We start from the raw sequence: 20,660 nt of genomic DNA on the forward strand, positions 1-20,660 counted from the left end.
TGCTAGGCCCCTATTGTGAGAGTGAAGCTGGCAAATGTGGAGTTCCATTGAACTATAAAAACCAGTACAAAACAGTGATTTTCGACATAAGGCCTAGTAAAATGGAAAGAAATGGGCCTAGTCAACTCCACTAAAATGGACAGGTGTGCAAGTGAAGGAGAATCTACCACAGAGCCTTAAACTGATGGATATGCCCAATGAATGGGAAGTAAGATGGGGGCTGAAGAGGCTGACTTTGTGTAAACTGGGAAAAGGCACCTCGACAGATGTACAACTGCAGCAGTGCACATGGAAAGAAATGGTACATTTGAAACACTACGTATTTGGAAGATAAAAAGGAGGAATGATGCCTGACATTCAAGAAATAAAGTCAAGTGACAGATTACATTTATCAGGAATAAAGAGACTTAATTTTCATCATATAAAATGACAGCCTGTAAAGAGAAAGGCATATTTCAATCTTGTATAAGTGAACACTGGTTTGCTATGTTAACTGCGGCCTATCTGTGTGCATAACATTAATAATGAATCTACCTCTGTTCTAATATAATAAAAAAGAAAGATTGCATTTTAAACCACATGCCAAGATATAATGCTAAAATGTTGCATGTAGGCACATCTTGTCGATTTAAAACTATTTTCTGAGGCATGGATGCAGCTGGTGTTTTCCCCACTGAACTGAAAGGTCTGTGCCTTTGAACATTTGAACTCAAGACTTTTGGCTGAGGACCTCCAAGTGAAGGTGGTCTGGTTTTCAGTTATAAATACAAAGAATATACAGAGAAGCCGATCATAACTGTGGGATTTGCGGACACACAGCCAGCAGAAATGACCCTTAAGGTCAGGTGTCCCCATTAGCTGTCCATTAGTGGCCAACAGAAATGACCTTTTCAGAGCTAACTCGACCTCAAGAAATGGCTCCAGAGCCACTAATGATCAAACATTGTGTATGAAACAGATTGCTGATAACACGGAAGGAAAACAAGAGAAGTGGCCGCAAGTGCAGCAACCGCAAGACACTGGACAAAACAGCAGCCCGAAGGAGTCTGACTTTATTTGGATCTAGACTGAGAAGAGTTCCACATCTTTCCCGAGATATCACGGAGACATACGTTTACTACTTCCTGGGGCACACAAAAGCTGTGATATTTACAACATAAACCTGCATCTTCACGAGCTTAACAAGCTCTGTACATGGAATGGAATGAGCCTTCTACTAACAAGAAGTGACTCCAACTGCACCTGCTATAATAAAAGATTGCAGTGCGGCCACTGTTAGATTGTAACAGGAAGCAACCCCATGAGGTCTGCAATACCGGTTCAACCAAGTTTTATTAAATATACACTAGACAAGTTTGGTTATTGATCCACTAACCGAGCATTGAAGAAGTCCCCTGAAGAATTTCCCTACAAAAGATTCACAGATTTTGGGAATGAAACATGTCGGGACATTGATACTGTGTGAATGTTGACACAGTGAAAATAGAGCATTTAAAGCTTGAGTTTACTCGGAGATATGAAGGAATCCTATAAATTAAACAAAGGATTCAATACTAGACATTAGAATATCACACTTGTTATGAATTGCTAGTAATGAAGGTTGTGTCACTGGATTTGTGAAGTGGTATTTAAATGTGTTGAAGTTTTTTCTTTGCCTTGTTTTAGAGCATTTAAATTTTTTTCTTTTTTTGTATTCATTGGTTTTGGTCTGCTTTCACATACATACACTCTTATTTTTGTTTTTTCTTCATTTACAAAGTTGATTTTTTTGTAATATGTGATTCAGTGTTGTATTTTCAGTTGGTGACCCAATTCAAGTCTGTGGGTCCCCCCCCTCTCTTTTTTTATTTTTCAAAAAAAAGACTGCATATTTACCTTTGTTAATATGTATTTTAGGGTTTTATAAAATTTGCTGTAATAAAATAATATATATATATATTTTCTAAAAAACAGGTATAATGTTGTATTTTGGATTTTGACCTGGTTTGACAGTCCTCATGGTGGTAAATTGAGAGGTTATCTTCATTCTAAGGGCAGAAGTCGAGAGGTGACAGGACCTTTTTGTAGATTATAGCTTTGCGAGAGGGGCACACCAGTCCTTCAAAAGTTTAGAAGCAGATGTTAGGATCAGGTGACGATGGTGAAATGAAACCTAAGAAGTGGTGGGGGCTGATGTGAAACTGAGGGACACATGGAATGCCTTGCCATTAACTAACATCGGATACATTTTCTTGAATTCAAAGTGCATCATACGTCCCAGTGAGCCCATCCCGATTTCATATTCAAGGGGATAAAAAGCCTGTCGGTACCAGGAATGCAGTACTGCACCGTGCATCTGGAGCGATCACCACTTAGTTTCTTTGGACTTCTAACTGCAATCACCTCTCCCACAACACAATTCCCATGTCCAGGTGGACTACCCTCTAACATCATTCTCCAACATAAGGAACTTTTTTCTCCCATTTTATTGAAAATAGTCAACGCCTCCTTTAAGGAGGGCTTAGTCCCTAAGGGGCTTAAGAAGGTCACCATCACTCCGTTGGTTAAAAAGGCTGGATTGGACCCTAAGGACCCGGCCAATCTCCACCCCATTACTAACTCCAATTTTGTCCTTAAAATCTTGGATTTAATAGCCACACAGCAACTGCAAAATTTTGTGGAAAAACATTCGAGAGTACATCAACAGCAGTCTGGTTTTAGAGCCTCACACAGCCTGGAGACGGCCATGCTGGACCTCCAGAATCACATGTTGAGTCTGGGGGATAAGGGTAAAGTAGGGATTTTAATGCTGCTGGACTTAAGTGCGGCTTTTGATTTGGTTGATCAACTCTTAATCAAAGCATTGAGAGATAATGTGGGCTACTCTGAAAAGGCAACTAAGTGGCTGGTATTATTTCTATCTGACCGCCAAGCCAGAGTACACTGGGCAAGTAGTTTTTCCGACCCTTGTTCCATCATGTTCGGTGTACCCCAGGGTGCTAGTCTGTCACCTATGCTCGTCAACATCTATATGCGTACTCTGTGTAATATCCTGGTAGAATCTGGAGGTTTTTTTTTTACAAACTACGCAGATGATGCGCATCTCATTCTAGAGCTAGAGGGTAGTCATAGTGCAGACAGTGTCAAGATCGGAAAAGTTTACAATGTGATCAATGAATGGATGCAGTCTAACTGGATGTGTCTCAATGACACCAAAACCGAACTGATGCTATTCGACTCCAGTCGCCTGCTAGCAAAACATGGGCTGGATTATAAATCCTTTCAGATTAAGGAAGCCAGAATCCAAGTATCTTCTCAGGTTAAAACCCTAGGTATGATGGTGAACTCTGCTGTCAATTCCGAAGCTCAGACTAACTATCTGCAAAAAAATACAGAATACTAACTACGGCTCATGAATGCCATCAGACCTTTTCTGAACGAAGGTAATATGGCCACCATTGCTAGAGCCATTGTACTATCGAGGCGCGATTATGGAAACGCCCTTTTGATCGGGGCTTCTGTTAAGGACTTGGCTAGATGCAAGTCCTACAGAATGACGCAGTCAGGCTGGTAAAAAGTCTCAAGAGAAGAGACCACGTAACTAAGGGTAGAATATCTCTTCACTGGCTCAGAGTGGAGGAGAGAATAAAGTTTAAATCTCTGGCATTGGTGCATAAATACCTCTATGGTAAAGCCCCCAACTACCTAAAGAATAGTTTGGTCCTATATGCACCGCATAGATAGCTTCGGTCTGAAGGTAAGAGCCTTCTGACCATTCCCAAATATAAACTTAAGTCTGGCATGGGAAGATCTTTCGTGGTGTTGGCAGCTCAGCTGTGGAACACTTTACCAGATTCATGGAGAATGGAAAGCAGCCATTCTGGTTTTAAAAAAAGTCTAAAGACCCATCTATTCAGATAAGCAAGGAGTTCTCAGTCACCCTGTGCAGCGTATTTAGCTCTGATGTCTTGATGCCCACCGTATTTAGTGAGTGTTTGTCTTGTCCAAGCGCCCTGATGCCCGTGGGCTACCGGCGCTATATAAGATGAACTACATACATACATACATGTAAAAACGAATTTTGTGTGATGAACACAACTTCAGTTATGAAGACAATTAGGATTCTGGCCATCCCATAATTCTGAGGGAATAGAAAGTTGATGGGATGAGGTTATGGAAGTAAGGTTTGAATCAGGAAGGGGGGGGATTTGTGACTATTTCCGCTCAGGGGTAAATAGATAAAAATGGTAGCTCCTCCCAGGAAGGGCGTGCCACCATATGATTAGTATTTTCTGACTCGCTATAAAATATAGAATTCAAAATATATATGTGCCAGCAATTATCTGAAGAATTAGGGTAGCTGCCATGTTAGATTTTAAGGACACTGAAGTTAAACCCACTTGTCATTTTGGGAGGAATCAGTCTCCATCATTCACACCTCCTAACTCCTTGTCCTATTAGTAGGCAATGGGCGTTTTGGGGGTGGAAGAGGGACAGTAGCATGGGAATTTTGATAATAATGGAGTGTCATCAGCACTAGATCTTGGCAAGTTATAATCTACGAGGGCATTTGCAAGAAACCCACTTGAGAGAGAGACCAGGAGGCCTGCCTAATCCATCAGGGCACCACCTTACCAGGGGAACAAAGCTAAACCTAGGCCTACATAGAAAGAGGGAGAAAAGGAGAGCGAGGGACTTTGCTTGGAAATCTGGGAGCCCTATCTGCGAGAGGCCTGTGGCAGGAGAGACCTGGCTGGTGGATAGAGGTTTGAGGTGTGAGCCTCCTGCCTCAAAGTGGGTCCAAGGATCTGGTGGGCCTCCTGAGCTAAGAACAGAGATCTCCCATGTAAGTAGATATTTCCCAAAGCTATTAATTGCGTGGGATGCTAAATGCCTTAATACATTTCCTTTAGTGGGTGAAGGGGTGGGGCAAAACTGGGTAAGCCCTGTCCATATTGAACTAAAATGTTAACTCAATGAATCCTCTATAGAAGAAAACCCTATCCAGTTATGTTGAATTGTGTTGGAATCTGTCTGTTTAACCCTCACTTTTGCATTGGTGGGTGCTCTCCATTAGTAGGGTGCGGGGGGCACAATTAACTAAAAATATAATTTCATTAATTCCCATAGGGTAATTTATCGAGGTGTGACGTTTTTGTCAAAATTCAAAATTGAGAAAGGATTATTCCAGTGCACTGTAAATGACTTGAGTCTGTAATGTAATTGGGTAACCCTGCTGTTCAATTGAATGTGCTAGTGTCTCTAAAACGAAAATCCCAACACCTTGCATTCCCTTTGAAAATAAATTGTGAAAAAGGAATTTTCCCTTTTAGTCCAATCCGAAATCTCAAAACTTTGTATTTTCATTGTAGGAGTAGTCCAAAACGAAATTTGAGGATGTATGTATGATTGGTTATTTATAATGTGCTTAATACCCAGAGGTTGCTAAGCGCGGACTCGGGGATCGAACCTGTGTTGCTCTGTGTCGTCTTGCTTCCAAGGCAAGCTTGTTGCCCCTGAGCTATCCTCCCGAGACAGGATGGGGATTGCTGGGAGAAATGAGTATTGTGCCAAACTAAGCAATCACTGTGTGTTTTGTATTTTTCATATTGGTTAATTTGCAAGAAATCTGATGTACATTGTGACTGCAAACTTCAGAATCTCACCTGTGTTTTATAGCAACTGAAAGTTAGTCAATTGGTGCAAGTAATTTGAAATTGTGACATTCTGTTGTGCCACGGCTTTGGTGGCTGATGTTTTGGTTGCTATTAAATTGTCAAACCTTAAATAAATATATACTTTTACTATAGACCAGCCTGGTTCCTAGCTCATTGGTGGTGCAGAGAGTATTTGTTGGGGTGGTGCAAAACGGGTGGGAGGCCTCACTAAAGTTGAATCTGTATTAGCGCTTTTGGGTGCACGCCACCTTGCTTGGGGAGGAAAGGAACTCCCTGAGTTGAGTGTGACTGCCTAATTAATTGTGACAGTTCTTTCACGCTTATCAACACACAAGCCTCCTGCTTGGAGTGCCTTGGCCTGGACCATCGATGGAAAGCGTGTCTTTAAGGCAATGCTCTCTCAATCAGGAAACTCTTTTGATGGTAGGAGGTGGTGTTTGGCAGAGTTCCTCTGGCCCACTTCCAGGAGTTCATTGACAAAAGGAAAGAATGTAAATCTGGGTTTTGGACCCAATGGCACTTTCCAAGAACCTAGCAGTTTTTCGGTCACCAAGAAAGATCTCCTCTGTCAGACGGAGGAAGGCATTCTTCAGCCCTACCCTTATTCCTTTAAACTTTTCAGATAATGTACAGTTAGGCCTCCTCTGTTCTCGCCCCTAACACCCTCTGTTTTGTCAGCGCCTGTATGCCTCCGGGCCACTTTGGTTGCGCCTTAGAAATAAGCTAAAGTAAAGAAATGAATCCCCTACAACCCTGAAGCGCTGAATCACTTAGTGGGTGGAGGCACAAACAATCCTCCTAGTCACCCCAACCAGCACTCCATGAGCCAGACAGGGGCCTTCATCACACCAATCAACTGGGTCCATGTCAATGACTCTGCGGACCCAGTTGAGCGGCTGAGTCTTCTATTGGTTCTGGTTATAATAATTGGTGAGAGTGTGCTGCTCAATTGGAGCTAGGCTCGTCAGCACTAAAATTGTCTGCGCAGCCACAGGTAGCAGAACTTGTGGCAGAGACCCCTTTTGGCGTCAGATTTCTCCGATCTGGAGAGCGGGAGGAGGCTGCAAAAGGGCTTCCCCTGAAGTGTGCAAGGCATTCACGCCATGGCGGGGGTGGGGCTAGTAGACCGTCTACTTTTCTTTTCAGGGGAGTGGGGCAAAGTGACTTTCGGGTATAGATTTCCTGCCAGAGGAAGGCATTTTGTATTGGTTTTCTCTTCATTTTGGGACAGTGCCTTTATGAAACCGTGCCACACTCAGGTGGCATACAGACGAGGAATGTAGAGTACCATCTCAGTGCAATACATGTGCATCTCTTTGCATACACTCACTTGACTATTGGGCCATGACTTCAGAAACATCACAGGCCCAGTCTAAACAGGGAAATATTGAACAAAAACAAGACATTTTCTTAAGAAATAATGCAAAACGCAATAGCAGACACCAAAAACAAAGTTAGTGACAAACTCTTTTTCCATTTAACAGCATATTGTATAAAATTCTGCATATATTTTTGACTCCATGTGTATGTGATTTTATTTTTAATTATTTAAAGTGTCTATTTTGTAAAGGTGTGCTGCTTGGGTCCAGCATAGTGGCCAGATAGTACTAAAAAACGTGTGGTTCTGAATGATGTATTTTAGCCGCTGTTGGCACTTAGGTAGCTACATGTGTATGCATAGTACTTCTGGTGCACAAACCTTGCAGGGAAGCGCTGTATAATGGGAGAGAATTCTGCAGAACTGAGCACTGGCGAGCTGGACATCGTGGGCGACCACGGGGTGTATTGGCAACTGGCCCTCCAAATGGGAGTTGTGGGAAGAAGTAGCTGGGAGAAAAACTCTTGAAATCATACGTGGATAGCAGCGATCCATATTAAATGGCCAAAAATGACCCTCACAATTTTACAGCAACTAAAGAGGCTTGTAATTACCTGAAGGAGCGAATGTGTGTGCCAAGCTTCATCCTCTTGTGAGTGGAATTGGGATGGGTTGGAGAAATGTAGGCGGCTAACTAGAAACATCTCACTAACAAATTGCAAAAAACTTCTCGATATCAAATAAACCGATGAACATGACAGAGTTTGACCCTTGATTCTTTCCACCCGTCGGAGCCGACGGGCTGCTTTTACACAGGTGACGACGGTGGAGTACCTGGCTAGCGTCATCTTGAGGGCGGTTGGCAGGCCAGAGTTCCATAACCCCTTCCCCACCGTGGCAAGGGAAGATTAAAACGGTTGGACACAATTTACAACATACATTTGGGAGAGTAACAAACAGCAAGATGCATTGGCAAATGATGCAGAGTGTGAAGCACATCAATACAAGCTAGTCAGTATCACCGTATGAGGATTACCTGTTGCCTAAAGCAGGCGGTTGACAGACGAAAGCACGACTAATAGTTGGAGGGGCAAAAGCACACTCAAGACTTAGTCAAGTAAGAAATCAGAGGCAGGAAACTACCTGTGACCAGAAATGTTGTGATCATGGATAAAGATCCATGGAGTTCTGGTGTAGTCTTACATCTTTCCACCCCATCACCATCTCAACGTCCCCATTTCCTCGCCAGAAAAGTGAACCCAGACACATACGTACTTTCAGATGGCGGTAGGAAAAGACCTGTACCTGGCATTAAAGAACTTCAGAAAGTCTTGGCTCTCTAATCATGGGGTCTGATTTCTGAGAAGCCACTGAGGTGCCAGAATCAGGCAGGTTATTGAGCTGCAACCACTAAAACAATGCAAGTGGTCCAAACAAAGAAAGTCGAACAAAAGCAAGACCACAAAGCAAGCAGAAGAAACAGTGTCAAATTAAAAATACAGTATCCTACGTGGGTTTGCTCTGGTGAGAATTCTTAAATGAAGCTAAATCTTTTGCAAAACAAAACAAGTCTTGTCTTGGACGTTTACTCTATAAAGTTAAAATAGCACACCATCACAAGTGCTGTACATTCAAGATGTGACACTAAGACAGCAATCATATGTACGATGTGAAACTCTGCAATGCAGCTGTCAAACTATCTCTTCCACATTTCAAATGCCATATTTTCTTTAGATTCCGTTTTGCCTATCACCTTTGCAATTCAGAGATTAAAAGGTCATTTTATTCTAATGAGCGCTCGCAAAAGTATCCATTGTTAGCATAGGGTGAATTAGGTTTAACACTATGCTTCGTGCAGCCAAACTTCATCAAATCTGGCATCCAACTATTTCAGATTGGGAAAGGGGAAAAAAAGAGAGGTCTCTCACCAATAGTCCTCCTCCACCACAGTCATGCACTTCTCGTAGACTGGCCCAGTGAGCTCCTTCTCACTGGGGAAGATCTTCTCCTGGTGAACAATTATGGTCTTGACTACCTCATTGACGTGGGCCTGGACTGACACCGGATCTTGGTCACCTGGGATGGAGATGAGTGTCGGCCCAAAGCACACCGCCAAATTGTGTGGGTCCATCATGTTCTCATCGCTGTACTGGGACAAACTAGGAGCGCAAACAGGACAACTATTATACTGCATATTTATTTAGAAAGAAACTCATAAGTACAGCTTATGCAAAACCACAAAAAGGGAGCAATGCATGCAAATTGCCAAGGCAAACTGGCACAAGAAGTGGACATGACATCTTCAGAGTCCAACGTGGAAAAGAGGAGGTATGCCAGTGGCACCTCGACCACAGTTTTGCAGGCAATGATGAACACACCCACAGACAGTGAAAGACAAAGAAAAATGGCGACACCTGGGATTATAAATGTACCCTCGCTCATGGTGCTGCTATGAATATACAGCGCTACAACTATGGGTTCACCTGGGTATGCTGGGCACCCATTGAACCATCAAAAGTTCATGATCAAGGTAAGTAACTCCACTTTTTTCACTTGAAAGGGAAAATCGCTCTGAGGGATGGTGGAGTAAAGGAGGGTGGATGGATTGGCAGGGGAGTGTGAGATGAATGGGCAAGTAGCTTAACATCTGGAGTGAGAGAGCAATCTGAAAGACCGGCCAAAGGTGGTAAGACAGACAAATGAATGATTGGATGAATGGGCCAGTAGGAAAAGTGATTAAGGAAGCGGGTATGAAGAAACTGATCTGTGTGAATAAGGAATATGGTGAATGGAATGGATGGGTGGGAGGAGAATGGGGACTAAGTTTGAGAAGTGGAGAGGAGTCTGCAGCTTAGTGTCAAAGTAAGATATTTCTGTACTTACTGGTTCAGGAAGGCGAAGAGGTACCTCAGGACAACAAGGACTGGTTGTGAAAGCCCATCCATCACCTTCCTGAGATGGCCAACTCTCTCCACCGCATTTTCGATTTCTATGAAAACAAAACTCATGCTTTAGGGCAATTACACAGTGTCAAAGCTCCAAACAAATCAGAAACACTTAACGCAAAGCCAGAGCATCAAAGGCGAGTGCTGTCCAACAGTGAGGTGAAGCAGAACTTTCAGCCTTGTTAGGTCTGAATTTCATTTTCTGGGGTTCTTGCTCTCTTATTTTCTGGGTCCCTTAAACATTTTGTGGCTTCTGTGCGTTCTCAACCTTTCTTTTGTGACCAGATAGACTTCCTCTGAAGTTCCCCTGCCAGTGAAACCCTTTTGTCTGGTGTACTGCTCCAGTAGCCCAACTGGTTTACCAGGTAGGGATACTTTTTAAACACCCCATGTTGGTCCCAGCGTAACTCTTGTAACCGTCACCCCGACAGAAGGCTGATGGCAGCTGTGTTTTCGTTTTGTATACACCAAGGGTGTAGTCACATTAAGAGGTTTAGTAGTCCATTGTCCCTATATAGTAGCCACCATTGGGATACTAATGCATTTTTAAGGATTATGTTTTGTGCCATCCTTTTGTCTATGTGGGCCATGGCTTGTGACAGAATGGCTATTTTGCTGATGTAGGCTCATCCTGAGCATGAAAGGCATCCTTGGTTTTGGTGTAGACTGGTTTAAAGTTCTTTAGATTTCGCAATCTACATCCAGTGTGGATGGGCCAGTGTGTCTGGCAGTTTTTAGTGTCAGCCTGATTGGCTGGCCACCAAACCTTAGTTTGCTGCCCTGTGATGCGATGAATGGGCTGGCTTCAGCCAGCACCAGAGTAAATGTATAATCATTGGGAGACCCTGTGCATTCTTTAGATCTGTGCCGGATTCCTTGCGGACTGCTGCTGCAGATGGGCAGCTGCCGAGGACCCTGAAGCAGCCATACTGGCTGCACCCAGGCTCCTTTGTCCTTGCACTCTGCTGGTGAAAGCCCATTCATGGGCTCTTCCTTTGCCACCTGCCATCCTCCTCGATGGGTAGTCAGGCTATTCCTTTATGGCACAACTTCCTGGCTTCTGCTGTGCTGGCCTGCCTGGTAATGCCTTCTGCCCAGGTGCCTTAAGGAGCGGTGTCCTTCTGGCTTAGTAGTCGGGTAGCTGGCTGTTGCCCTGCGTCAGCTACGTTCTTGAGATGTCACGTGTCAACTCTTGCTGTTGTCGTCATTGTGGGACTTTTTCTTGCTGGCTGTCCCTTCCCTTTCCCCATGAGCTGTCCTGGGATGTTGGTCAGTTTTCTCAGCGCTTCTGTGCCATCTTCCTGGATGCTGATACTTCTGCCTCATGGGTCCTCCTCTCGGGTGTCCAGTTAGTTGTTCCTTTCAGTTGTCTGGCTCCTTGCTAGATCGCAAGTTTTAAACCCTGCTATTCGGAGTCCAAAACCATGATTAGCCAGACCTAAACCGATACCCAAAGTCACTTGTGCACCGGCCGTTTCTGTGACGATTTCTTCAGATCCAGCACTGAGTACTTCACCACAGGGCCGTGGGGTCTGCTTGTGTAGTGTGTTCTGTCTGGAATAGTGGGGGGCTGAGGTTTCATCCCTATACCATTGTTACTATTGCTTGTAAAGAGCAGCGTGCTTCCTCTTCAACCATCTCTTCCGGACTTGCTGCTGCTCAAACTCTTGGAACTTTCACATCTCCTTAATTGTCCTTACTGGCCGATTGTATCGTCAGCTGCACCTGTTGGATAAAATGAGCAATTACCTGAATTTCCCCCGTGACTGCCGCAAACCTATAGGATTTGGCCCTATTGATTCCTAGGGAAGGACTTCTGGAAACGTTCAGCTCAGGAGTTGCTAAGGTATCTGAATTGAGACATTTGTCCTGTGTCTAAGGCACTAGATTCTTTAGGACAAAGAATGGAACTGCAGCACACAGCAGCGATTTACTAAAGGTTTTGATATAATTAAACTCTGCAGTTCCCACTGTGCCCAGAAGGTAATAGTGCTACATTAGGCAATAGTTGTAGCACTGTTTCTAAAGGTGACCGGGGACTTATTCTGGCACATTACTGCATTTCTAATGGTTCTGCCTGTTATGGTGGCACCTTTGGCTTGATGCCTTATATGTTTGGGCCCCCCTTCCTCGAGCCTGGACTTTTAGAGGCCAAGTACTTGCATGTTAAGTTAGTCTCATGTATTGCATGTCCTGGATCGAAGTAGACGCAATGCATGATCTCTATATCGTTGTGTTTTACTATGTTGTGGTGCATGTTGTTACCTACATATATGACTGCCTTTTAATCATAATGCAATATTAAATAGATGTATATGCATTTATACAGTATACTATGTGTGGCATATGTTATTGTGTACGTGTCTGAGATTAATTGCACTTTTGTACCAGTCCCTCCCTTCCTAAGAGTGAAACTGGATTACTCTGTTCTACTAATGGAGAGTTTTGGTCTAACTGGCTGGAAACCCTGTTCTCCCACTTAAGATATGTCTCTTCACACTCCTCAACCGAGAGCTGTGGAAATATTACCTCAACATTGGTTCCCCTATGGCAGAGCAGAGCTTTCAATGATCACTGGTGAAAATCCACCACACCCTCCAATGTCGATTGCATCTGGGGCTTCCAGTAACGCTTCCAGGCGCACACTTGTGATGTCATCAATTCATACAAGATTCTTCAAAATCTTCTGATGACTGGAGAACTGTCCAGTTGGTTCTCTGAGCCCAGTACCTTTGTGAGGACACAATGTAGTACTTGCACTCTCAAATCAAAACAATACTGCACCTGCATCCATATTTCTGCAGTTACTTGGACCAATGGCAAGACACTGGCCGGTGGCCCACCTTGAGTCTACCCTCCATCTCCGAGAGGGTGGCAATTCAAAATTGGGAAATCCATCTATACCTCCTCCTCCTCCTCATCAGCCATCTAACGCCACTGTGGTGAAACTGTGAAACCCTTTCATGGCCGGCTTCAGCACCTACAACTAATCAATGCCGCACTCAGAGGCCTTGGTTCACCCAAAGGCTTAAACACGCACATTAGTGCCGTGCTAATAATGCTCAATGCTGACCCAAATGAAGTGTCGTCTACATAGCTATGGTGATGGAAAAGGTTCATCAAAACATCAGTCTCCAGAGAGAAACCAATCATGACTTTGCCTGTGCCAGGTGACAGAATCAGCACCTCAGCATATGCACAAGAGCTCTTGACAAGAGACGGAACATGCTTGTGCCTCGACACTAAGGAGCTCCTCACCTCAGTGCCGATTGTCCTATTGAAGGGCCGATCACAACATTCTCCTCCTTCAACTTAAAGAGCAACATGGGGATTGATGAGACTGCACTGGTATGGCCGAGATCCCTCCTATGAAACAGCACAATACAAGCAGAGGTGTGCTCCTTCCTCCCCTCCATCGATATCACTTTTGGAGTTCATCAAGGTTTTACTCTGTCACCAAGTCTCACTAGCGTTTCCATGTCTACTCTTCATCCTGGATGTATACCGCATGTGTAGTGATGACACACTGATACACCTCAAGTTTCAGGAATGACTGGATGTTCCATCATTGTACCTAAATGGATGTAAGATAGTCGTATTAATATCCACACCAAGAAGACTGGTCATGGGTAAGGTGTTTCCCCCACCAAGCGTCTATTACTGGCCACCTTGCTTGGGTACTTCCTTCACCACATGGCTTCAAAAGACATGCACAACCTGGGAACGTTCATGTAGATCTGACCTTTAAACCTCAAGTGACCTCTAAATTGTAGTCCTCCTTCTGCGTCTCCTGCAGGGGATCCTCTGCTTCTTACTTTTACCACTCAGGACAGTGCCAGTCCTTGATACAGTTATGTCCTACCTTGACTGCCACAATGCCTCAGACTCCCTGTTAAAATCTAAAACTCTGAAGGCCCCAAACACACATGCTCTTACTCATCTGTTGCTGAGAAACGCACAACCTCATCTCTCAAGCCATGAAATGGATGCATTAGTTCCTGGTCAAACAGACATAGACATCAAGGTCCTATATCTGGATAACAAGGCCATCTACTGGCCTGTCTCTGGATACAAGTGTTTCCTCCTTGGCAGAAGGGCAATGTCGGCCTCCCAAAACCTTCAGGTTGAAAGCAGCTGGGGATGCCATCTTCTCCCACTAATTGGCATTTGCAAGAAATTGGTTGAATTAACAGATTCTTCTGTGTAGGAGAAACAGGAGTGTGATACAGGATAGTGTATGACTGAGGGAACAACCCACAAGAGAAAAGGATGAAAGGCCCAATTCCCTTGCAACTTAAGTGCTTGTTGGTTAGATAGAGCATGGGTTAAGCATTTATCTCTGATATAGGGCATACCTACAATTTACAAGTTTGATTTCGGGAGAGCCGACTCAGCTCTTCATCCTTCTGAGATCGATAAATTCATGAAAATCTATTAAAGCGTATACAACTGGGAGGAATCTGGCATGAAGCGCCTCAATGAAACCGAATACTAAGATTACTGCTCCTACTAAGCCTGAAAACCTGTAAGTATTTTGCTTTAAGCGTACAATTGGACGTTTGACGTGAGTTGGCAGTAACGCTCTTGACAGCAATAGCCTGCTTCATTTAGCATTTAAGCAGATGTTTAAAACTAGATGATATAGTGTCACAGAAACGAAATTAGGAAAAATATTGCCATCAAAAAAGAAAGTAAAAAAGTGAAACAATATTTAGATATAAAAAATTCAGACATGTAAGAAGATGCATGCTTCAGATGCCCAAGCAACCATAATGTGCAAAAAGCCAAAAACAAAATGTAAAAGTCAAAGTGCTGCTAAACATTTTCCCTGATGGTGTGGGAATCCTCCTTGTGCCTCTTCTCATTTCCGCTCCTTTCAGCTCCTTGCACCCCTACGTTGGAATTCCCTTCCTTTCACTATCTGGTCCATTTCCACCTATTACTCCTTCCGTTCCTCCTTGAAATCACTCCTTCACCCCCCTCCCTAACTCCTTTTCCCTTCCTCCTCTTCTTTCTCCTCCCTCTACCATCTTCCTGTTCCTTTATCTTTCCCCGTCTCCCCTATGATCTCCACCCTCCCTACTACTCTCATTACTCCCTTTTCTCTCTCCCTTTTCTCCTTCCCCCTCCCACTCCCCCCTCCTTTTCTCTTCTTTCTCAAATGCAAATTGTTCCACATGCTGTTTTTCTAGTTTGATTCATGTATATAATTATTGCTTCTATGTTCTATGTTTGATGTTTTCTTGCTGTTAAACTGTAAAGCGCTTTGGATTAAAGTGCTATATAAACAATAAAATACAAATACAAATAATTAGAATACGTACGGACAGAAGCCAGTAGGTCCTCAAACATGTCAGTGTGGAAAAGTGGCTTTTCCAGGCCCCGGAAGTACAGCTTCAGCACACCGGCCACCGAATCTACATCGTGTCCTGAAAAGCTGTCGATAAGGGGGTCCTCGCCTACAGCCCAGAAGACAAACAAGTTAATTAATTTCTTACTTGGGTGACCTTCAGTGCTTTAAATAGAGCCAGAAAGGCTTAAGAAAAGAATAGTAGGTGAGACCGAGACTCCTGGAGGAAATAAGACATGATTCAAAGAGGCTTGATGGCATTGAGTCCATTGCCGAGGAGGGTGGTCAGGCAGGTTAGATTCTGTTACTTGATATAGGCAGTGCAGGAGGGAATCTGTTAGGGGAGATTTAAGCTAGAATGAACTCTATTAGAGGGTGCGTTTGATAGTCTCCACCAGGCTGCCAGTTGATGAAATTCAACACACCGTTGGGTCAATGACGAAAAGGACCTTTATATTCAATGGGACTATTAGAATGACTTCTCTGACCGAAACCCACCCTTGCACCCATGTATTATTGAATGGCCGAGCTCACCTCTTTCAAAGGCGTTCCGGATCTCGCTGACCTGCGCCTGCGAACCATTGACACGGAAAATTCCCTCGTGTTGGAGACCTGGTGGCAAGGCAAAATAAATGCAATAAGTCAGAATTGACAAAAATGCAGAAATGTTCCCAAGACCATATAGGAAGCCAGTAGCTTGCAAATTTCACCAATGAAAGGTTAAATCCACGAGCACTTGTTTAGAAAGCTCATGGGCCTCATTACAAGTATGGCAGTGCAGGAAAAAAAGTGGTAATTGCGTTACCTCAATAATTTGGTGGAATTACCACCAGTGAGTTTAACCACTCAGTAATTTCGACTGTGGTCATTCCACCAAAAATCTCCAAACTCTATAAAATGCGGATTTAGCCCACCTACCACCACTGCCGGAATACCGCCAACCTTGTAATGAGGCCCATTGACCTCAAAAAGAGAATCAGGATTCAAGACGTTCACTTTTTCTGGTTCACTTCAACGCCTCTTCCAAGTTTGTTCTGGTAAAACCATTTCTGGTCCATCTTAAAGGAATTTCAAACACGCACGCATGCATGCACATAGTCTCCCTACGTAAGAGCTCACAGAAAAGCCAGAATTACAACGATTAAAAGGGAAAATTGTAGCCTAGATTTTCTTTTATATAAATTGAGCTTTTCCGCACACAAGATTTAATTCTGTAGATCAACACCCACACTATGGGACTCATTATAAATGTGGTGGTGCGGGATTCCATTGCAGCCACTTTTGCCGCACCACCAAACTACAAGTTTGCCAGGGGTGCGGGTTGACTGATTTACCTCCAGCTAAGAGCTTGCGGTAAATCGGGCCCCCACCGGCAAAAACCAGCCGGTAATACTGGAAATTCCCCTCATGGAATGGGGAATAACTGCAGTTTCTGGCACCTGTAATATATCCCAGTAATACTGCGATATCAGGCACCGGTAACAGTAGGTCCTTTTGCTGGTACCATGCCGGAATTACCAGCAAGATACCGGCAAACCTGCAATTACCCCCTATGTCTTTAGGCCATCCCCTCAACTGAATTCTTCTAAGAAAATAATTTGCTCTGCGAAAGTGCTTCGGTCAGAAGGAAACTTTTACCTGTAACAGTCCTCTATTGTGGGTCCCTGCATGCGATTTCTGAAAGTCCTTTCATGTCAGAGTAGGATTCTGGAAGACTAACGATACACAGGGGCGGGCTTGAAAAGAATCGAGGGGCGGAAAAATGCACTGAATATGCACCTTATTCAGATGTTCGATTCTGAGAAAGATGCAGGTTAACGTGCAACCCTTTTTCCTTATGGAGTACCCGTAGATGGTGAGTAGGGTGTGCTGAACAGGATAGGGGCCATTGTGGAGATCCACCTGAAGCCTTTTCATCTAGCCGACACCTTGGGGTGAGTGTGCCATGCCTACACTTGGAGTAGGACTCGGCTCTCCAAGTAGCCTTTAAGGAAAACTGCAGAAATCTGTGACTCACAAATACACGTACGCAGATTGATAGCCTCAGATCTTTCCCTTATCGATATTCCACAGAACCATGAGCAGGGAACAACCAAAAATAAGAAACCAGCAAAGAACAGGTACAAATTCCCTTGAGACGAACCTTGGCCCTGGATCTACTCAACCCACCGCCCTCGTTAGGTAAATAATCGCTGAAACCCCCGACGCCCTTTCCCAAATCAGCAGCAGGCATGGATCCTCTGCCCCTGCGAGGGGTAGTGGGCCGGGTACTCTCCTCAGAGCGGACAGTCTCGTTGCAGCCTAGTGACTAGGTAACCAATGAAAGAACAGGGAAGGAAGTAATAGGCAGTCCATGCCCAAATAAATAAATAAATAACGGTTATGCATCTACAGCCTGCAACATGTACAGATGACCTGGCCAATAAAACGTTAAAGCAGCTCCAGAAACATTAGACTAGACCTTACTAGACGTCTGAAGCTTGCCTTTTGCCCGCTGGCCCGTAAGCCAGTAACTCTTCTCAAGTGGGCTCCCTTAGACCAGGCATGTAATATCAATGTGTAGCAGACTTCGAAAACGTGGGCGGGCTCAGGTCGTCTTGCTCACCCACTGACTGATGGCTCACCTGCCGGGTAGCTTCACGCGAGGCATGGGGAGTCTCCGAAAAGGGAACGATGAAGCCCTCGCTCACAATGCACTGAAGAATGCACCATGGCTGTCCAATCCATTGCATGTTCCCCTGTGAAACCGATTTCATCATTATACTAATAGGACAGCCCATGACTTAGCGAGTTACACAACTGTTTACCAACCTCTTTTATACATGTGCCCCTCATATCTAGCCCAATGCGCTGTACTAGAAACCCTGGCAGACCTGAGGTCTTCGGCTCGGGGCTGGCACAAGGTACAGTTTTATCATCTGTACATCCAACCATCCTCGCATAGTCCTTACAAATAGTCAAAGGACATGTTCTGGTACCCCCATAACAATAGTCAGGCATGAGCAAAGGCTGCCCTCTTACTACAGGAGGCTCAATGGGGAGTTTTCGTGACCAAATGTTTACAAGGGGCTGCAAATGGATATCCACAAGGTGCCCTGTGCATTTCTTAGGAGGGGGGCGGGCGCACACCAGTGTAATTGATGATCAAGCTTACCCCCTTGCAAACATTGAATACTAATACATAACAGGCTTGGTCTAGGGTGATTGTTTTTTGGTCACAAAATTCACGCTGGCCTACCAAATGCTCCTTCCTCTTCTGACAGGGCGGCTTGCCTTGGAAACCCTGAAATGAAACCAGCAGGGTTATGTATTCGCAGTTGGTGTTCTGCTTGATATCCATGGTGTTCCAGCTGCAGGAAACAGCGTTCTATTCTGGCTCGAGGTGGTGAACGGCTTATGGTCCATCACTGCCTTTGACGACCTGTTCTATCCAAGCGGAAGTGCTGCTCATGTGCCCTCAATCCCCCACATAATGTCGAATTTTTCTTTTCCTGCCTACAAGGACTGTCTTTCTATCACTGTTAAAGTCAGACGTTCGCAAGCCACCATTGCCCGAGCCCCCTCTGTCCATCTGGTTCAGAATTGCCCCCAACACTGTGCGGGCGCTGCCTACCAGCGGTTCCATACTGTTGCCTGGCACAAAATATTCACGCACTACTTCTGTGCTCAGGTCTTCCTTTACTGTGTGGAATGGCTCTTCTCACATTGTCCATTTCCAAGTGTCTTCGCTGTTGCCATCCCTCTCAGTGGCTCGGTTAGTGTTGCCAAATCCTTTATGAACCTTCCACGGTGTACAACTAGGCCCAAGCAGTTTTTAATTTCCCTCCTGTTCTACAATGCCTGTGTTGTGGATATCTCTTACTTGTGACGAAAAAGGGTATTCAAAGAATTCGATCTCGCGCATGCGTAGTGGACATTTTCTCATTTCGTGTTAAGTTATGCCTCTTGCAGCCCAGCACGCAGTCGTCGTCATTTCCGTTCCTCTGTGGCATATATACGGAAATCGTCACTTACATTGATAGCGCTACATATCTTTTTAAGCACTTTACGCAAGCATTTTGAACAACTTCCGTAGCAGGCGATATGTTAAAGGCTAGTCAATGGTACCACCTCAATCTAACACGTGTGCTAAATATTGCTCTATTTGTTGAGGGTACATCTACCTCTAGCTGTCAACAGCATGCTTTTAAATCTAATTTTGAGAAAATACAGGTAGCATTTAAGCCAGTCATTAGACCCGTCACCTTTGGTGCCCTGTGTCCCCCTCTGTCCGATTAAGCGGTGCATGTCAACAGGCAACCTTGTTTGCCCTCTGCTTTTGTTTTGCTATAACAACGCTTGGGGAGAGCAGGGACAATGATGGTTCACGTAGCTTTCTGATAATGCCCATGCCATCAGTATCTCTTCCACTTTTGTTCGCATAAATGGTACGTGTCGGTGTAGGATCGCTGGTGTCTGGATCGTTTTATCTACATTGAACAAGATCTGCTATCCTCTCAGTTTGCTTATTCTTTTGAGCAATGCTAGTGTGTCAAGGCCAGTGGTCTGGCCTTGTCAAGAGGGGATGGGAACCCTTCAAAGCCAGGTGGGAGGCTAACCGGAGAGAGATTCAGAGTCGGTCCTAGCCCTGTGGTGGATGGTGGCAGTTGAGAGGGCCTAGTTCCTGTACCCCTCCGTAGTGCCAGCATGCTTCTGTGCAGACCAATTGTATCTCAAGCATTGCCTCCAATACCAGATACTTGCCAGTGCCGGTTTCTTTTAGAGACACCTCATCCAGTCCGGATGCCAAAAAGGTGAGATCAGTTGCAGCGCACCACATTTCAGACGTGCAAGCTGATGCCAGAGGACTACCAACCTGACTCAGCAGAAAAGCTGCAATAATGCAATAAGAAAAAGAACAACAGAGGATAAGCTGCGACAACCCTGCGGATGGACGCCGCAGGTTTAATTTACTTGCATCAGGGTTGAAGAGAGGAGTGTGGAGATGCCATGTCCCTACGCAGCCAAAAGGAAATCATCATGGGACCCTGAGGTACTCCAGCACGCACCAACAGCAAGCCCTAGAGCACCAAAGATTTGAGTGGTGAAATTACAACCCTCCACCATTGAACTTACCTCACGAAGCCCGAAACAGGGGCTCGATACAGAAACATTTGCTTTCCTGGGCCACCATGGCCGTTTGGCGCCGGTCGGCTTGGTGGAAGTGGGCAGGGCTTAACCCTCCATTTCTAACTTCACATGACATATCACCGCCCTGGTGGGGAACACAGGGCCCGATTGGCCAGTTTAAGAAGACCCAATCCCAGGTGGAAAGGGGTCAGAGGATATAAGGGAGCAGCAAGAAGTGCGAGTTATCTGGATGAGGTCAGAGGTGGAGGTGGTGAATGGCC

At 44.7% G+C, this 20,660-nt stretch overlaps 1 protein-coding gene across 5 annotated transcripts in view; it reads right to left on the bottom strand.

Annotated features, from left to right (window-relative positions):
• Positions 1–20,660, bottom strand: part of ARHGAP4 (Rho GTPase activating protein 4) — a 593,975-nt gene that overhangs the window by 72,675 nt on the left and 500,640 nt on the right. For all 5 annotated transcript variants that reach the window (XM_069645408.1, XM_069645407.1, XM_069645411.1 and 2 more), the window contains exons 14-17: positions 15,805–15,882; positions 15,245–15,379; positions 9,859–9,964; positions 8,904–9,134 (exon numbers count right to left, since the gene is read on the bottom strand). In XM_069645408.1, the coding sequence (XP_069501509.1) occupies positions 8,904–9,134; positions 9,859–9,964; positions 15,245–15,379; positions 15,805–15,882 (550 nt within the window). The remainder of the gene's footprint in view (positions 1–8,903; positions 9,135–9,858; positions 9,965–15,244; positions 15,380–15,804; positions 15,883–20,660) is intronic.

The sequence above is a fragment of the Ambystoma mexicanum genome, chromosome 2p (genome assembly GCF_040938575.1).
Source record: "Ambystoma mexicanum isolate Mex_15411 chromosome 2p, UKY_AmexF1_1, whole genome shotgun sequence".
NCBI classification, from domain to species: Eukaryota; Metazoa; Chordata; class Amphibia; order Caudata; family Ambystomatidae; genus Ambystoma; species Ambystoma mexicanum.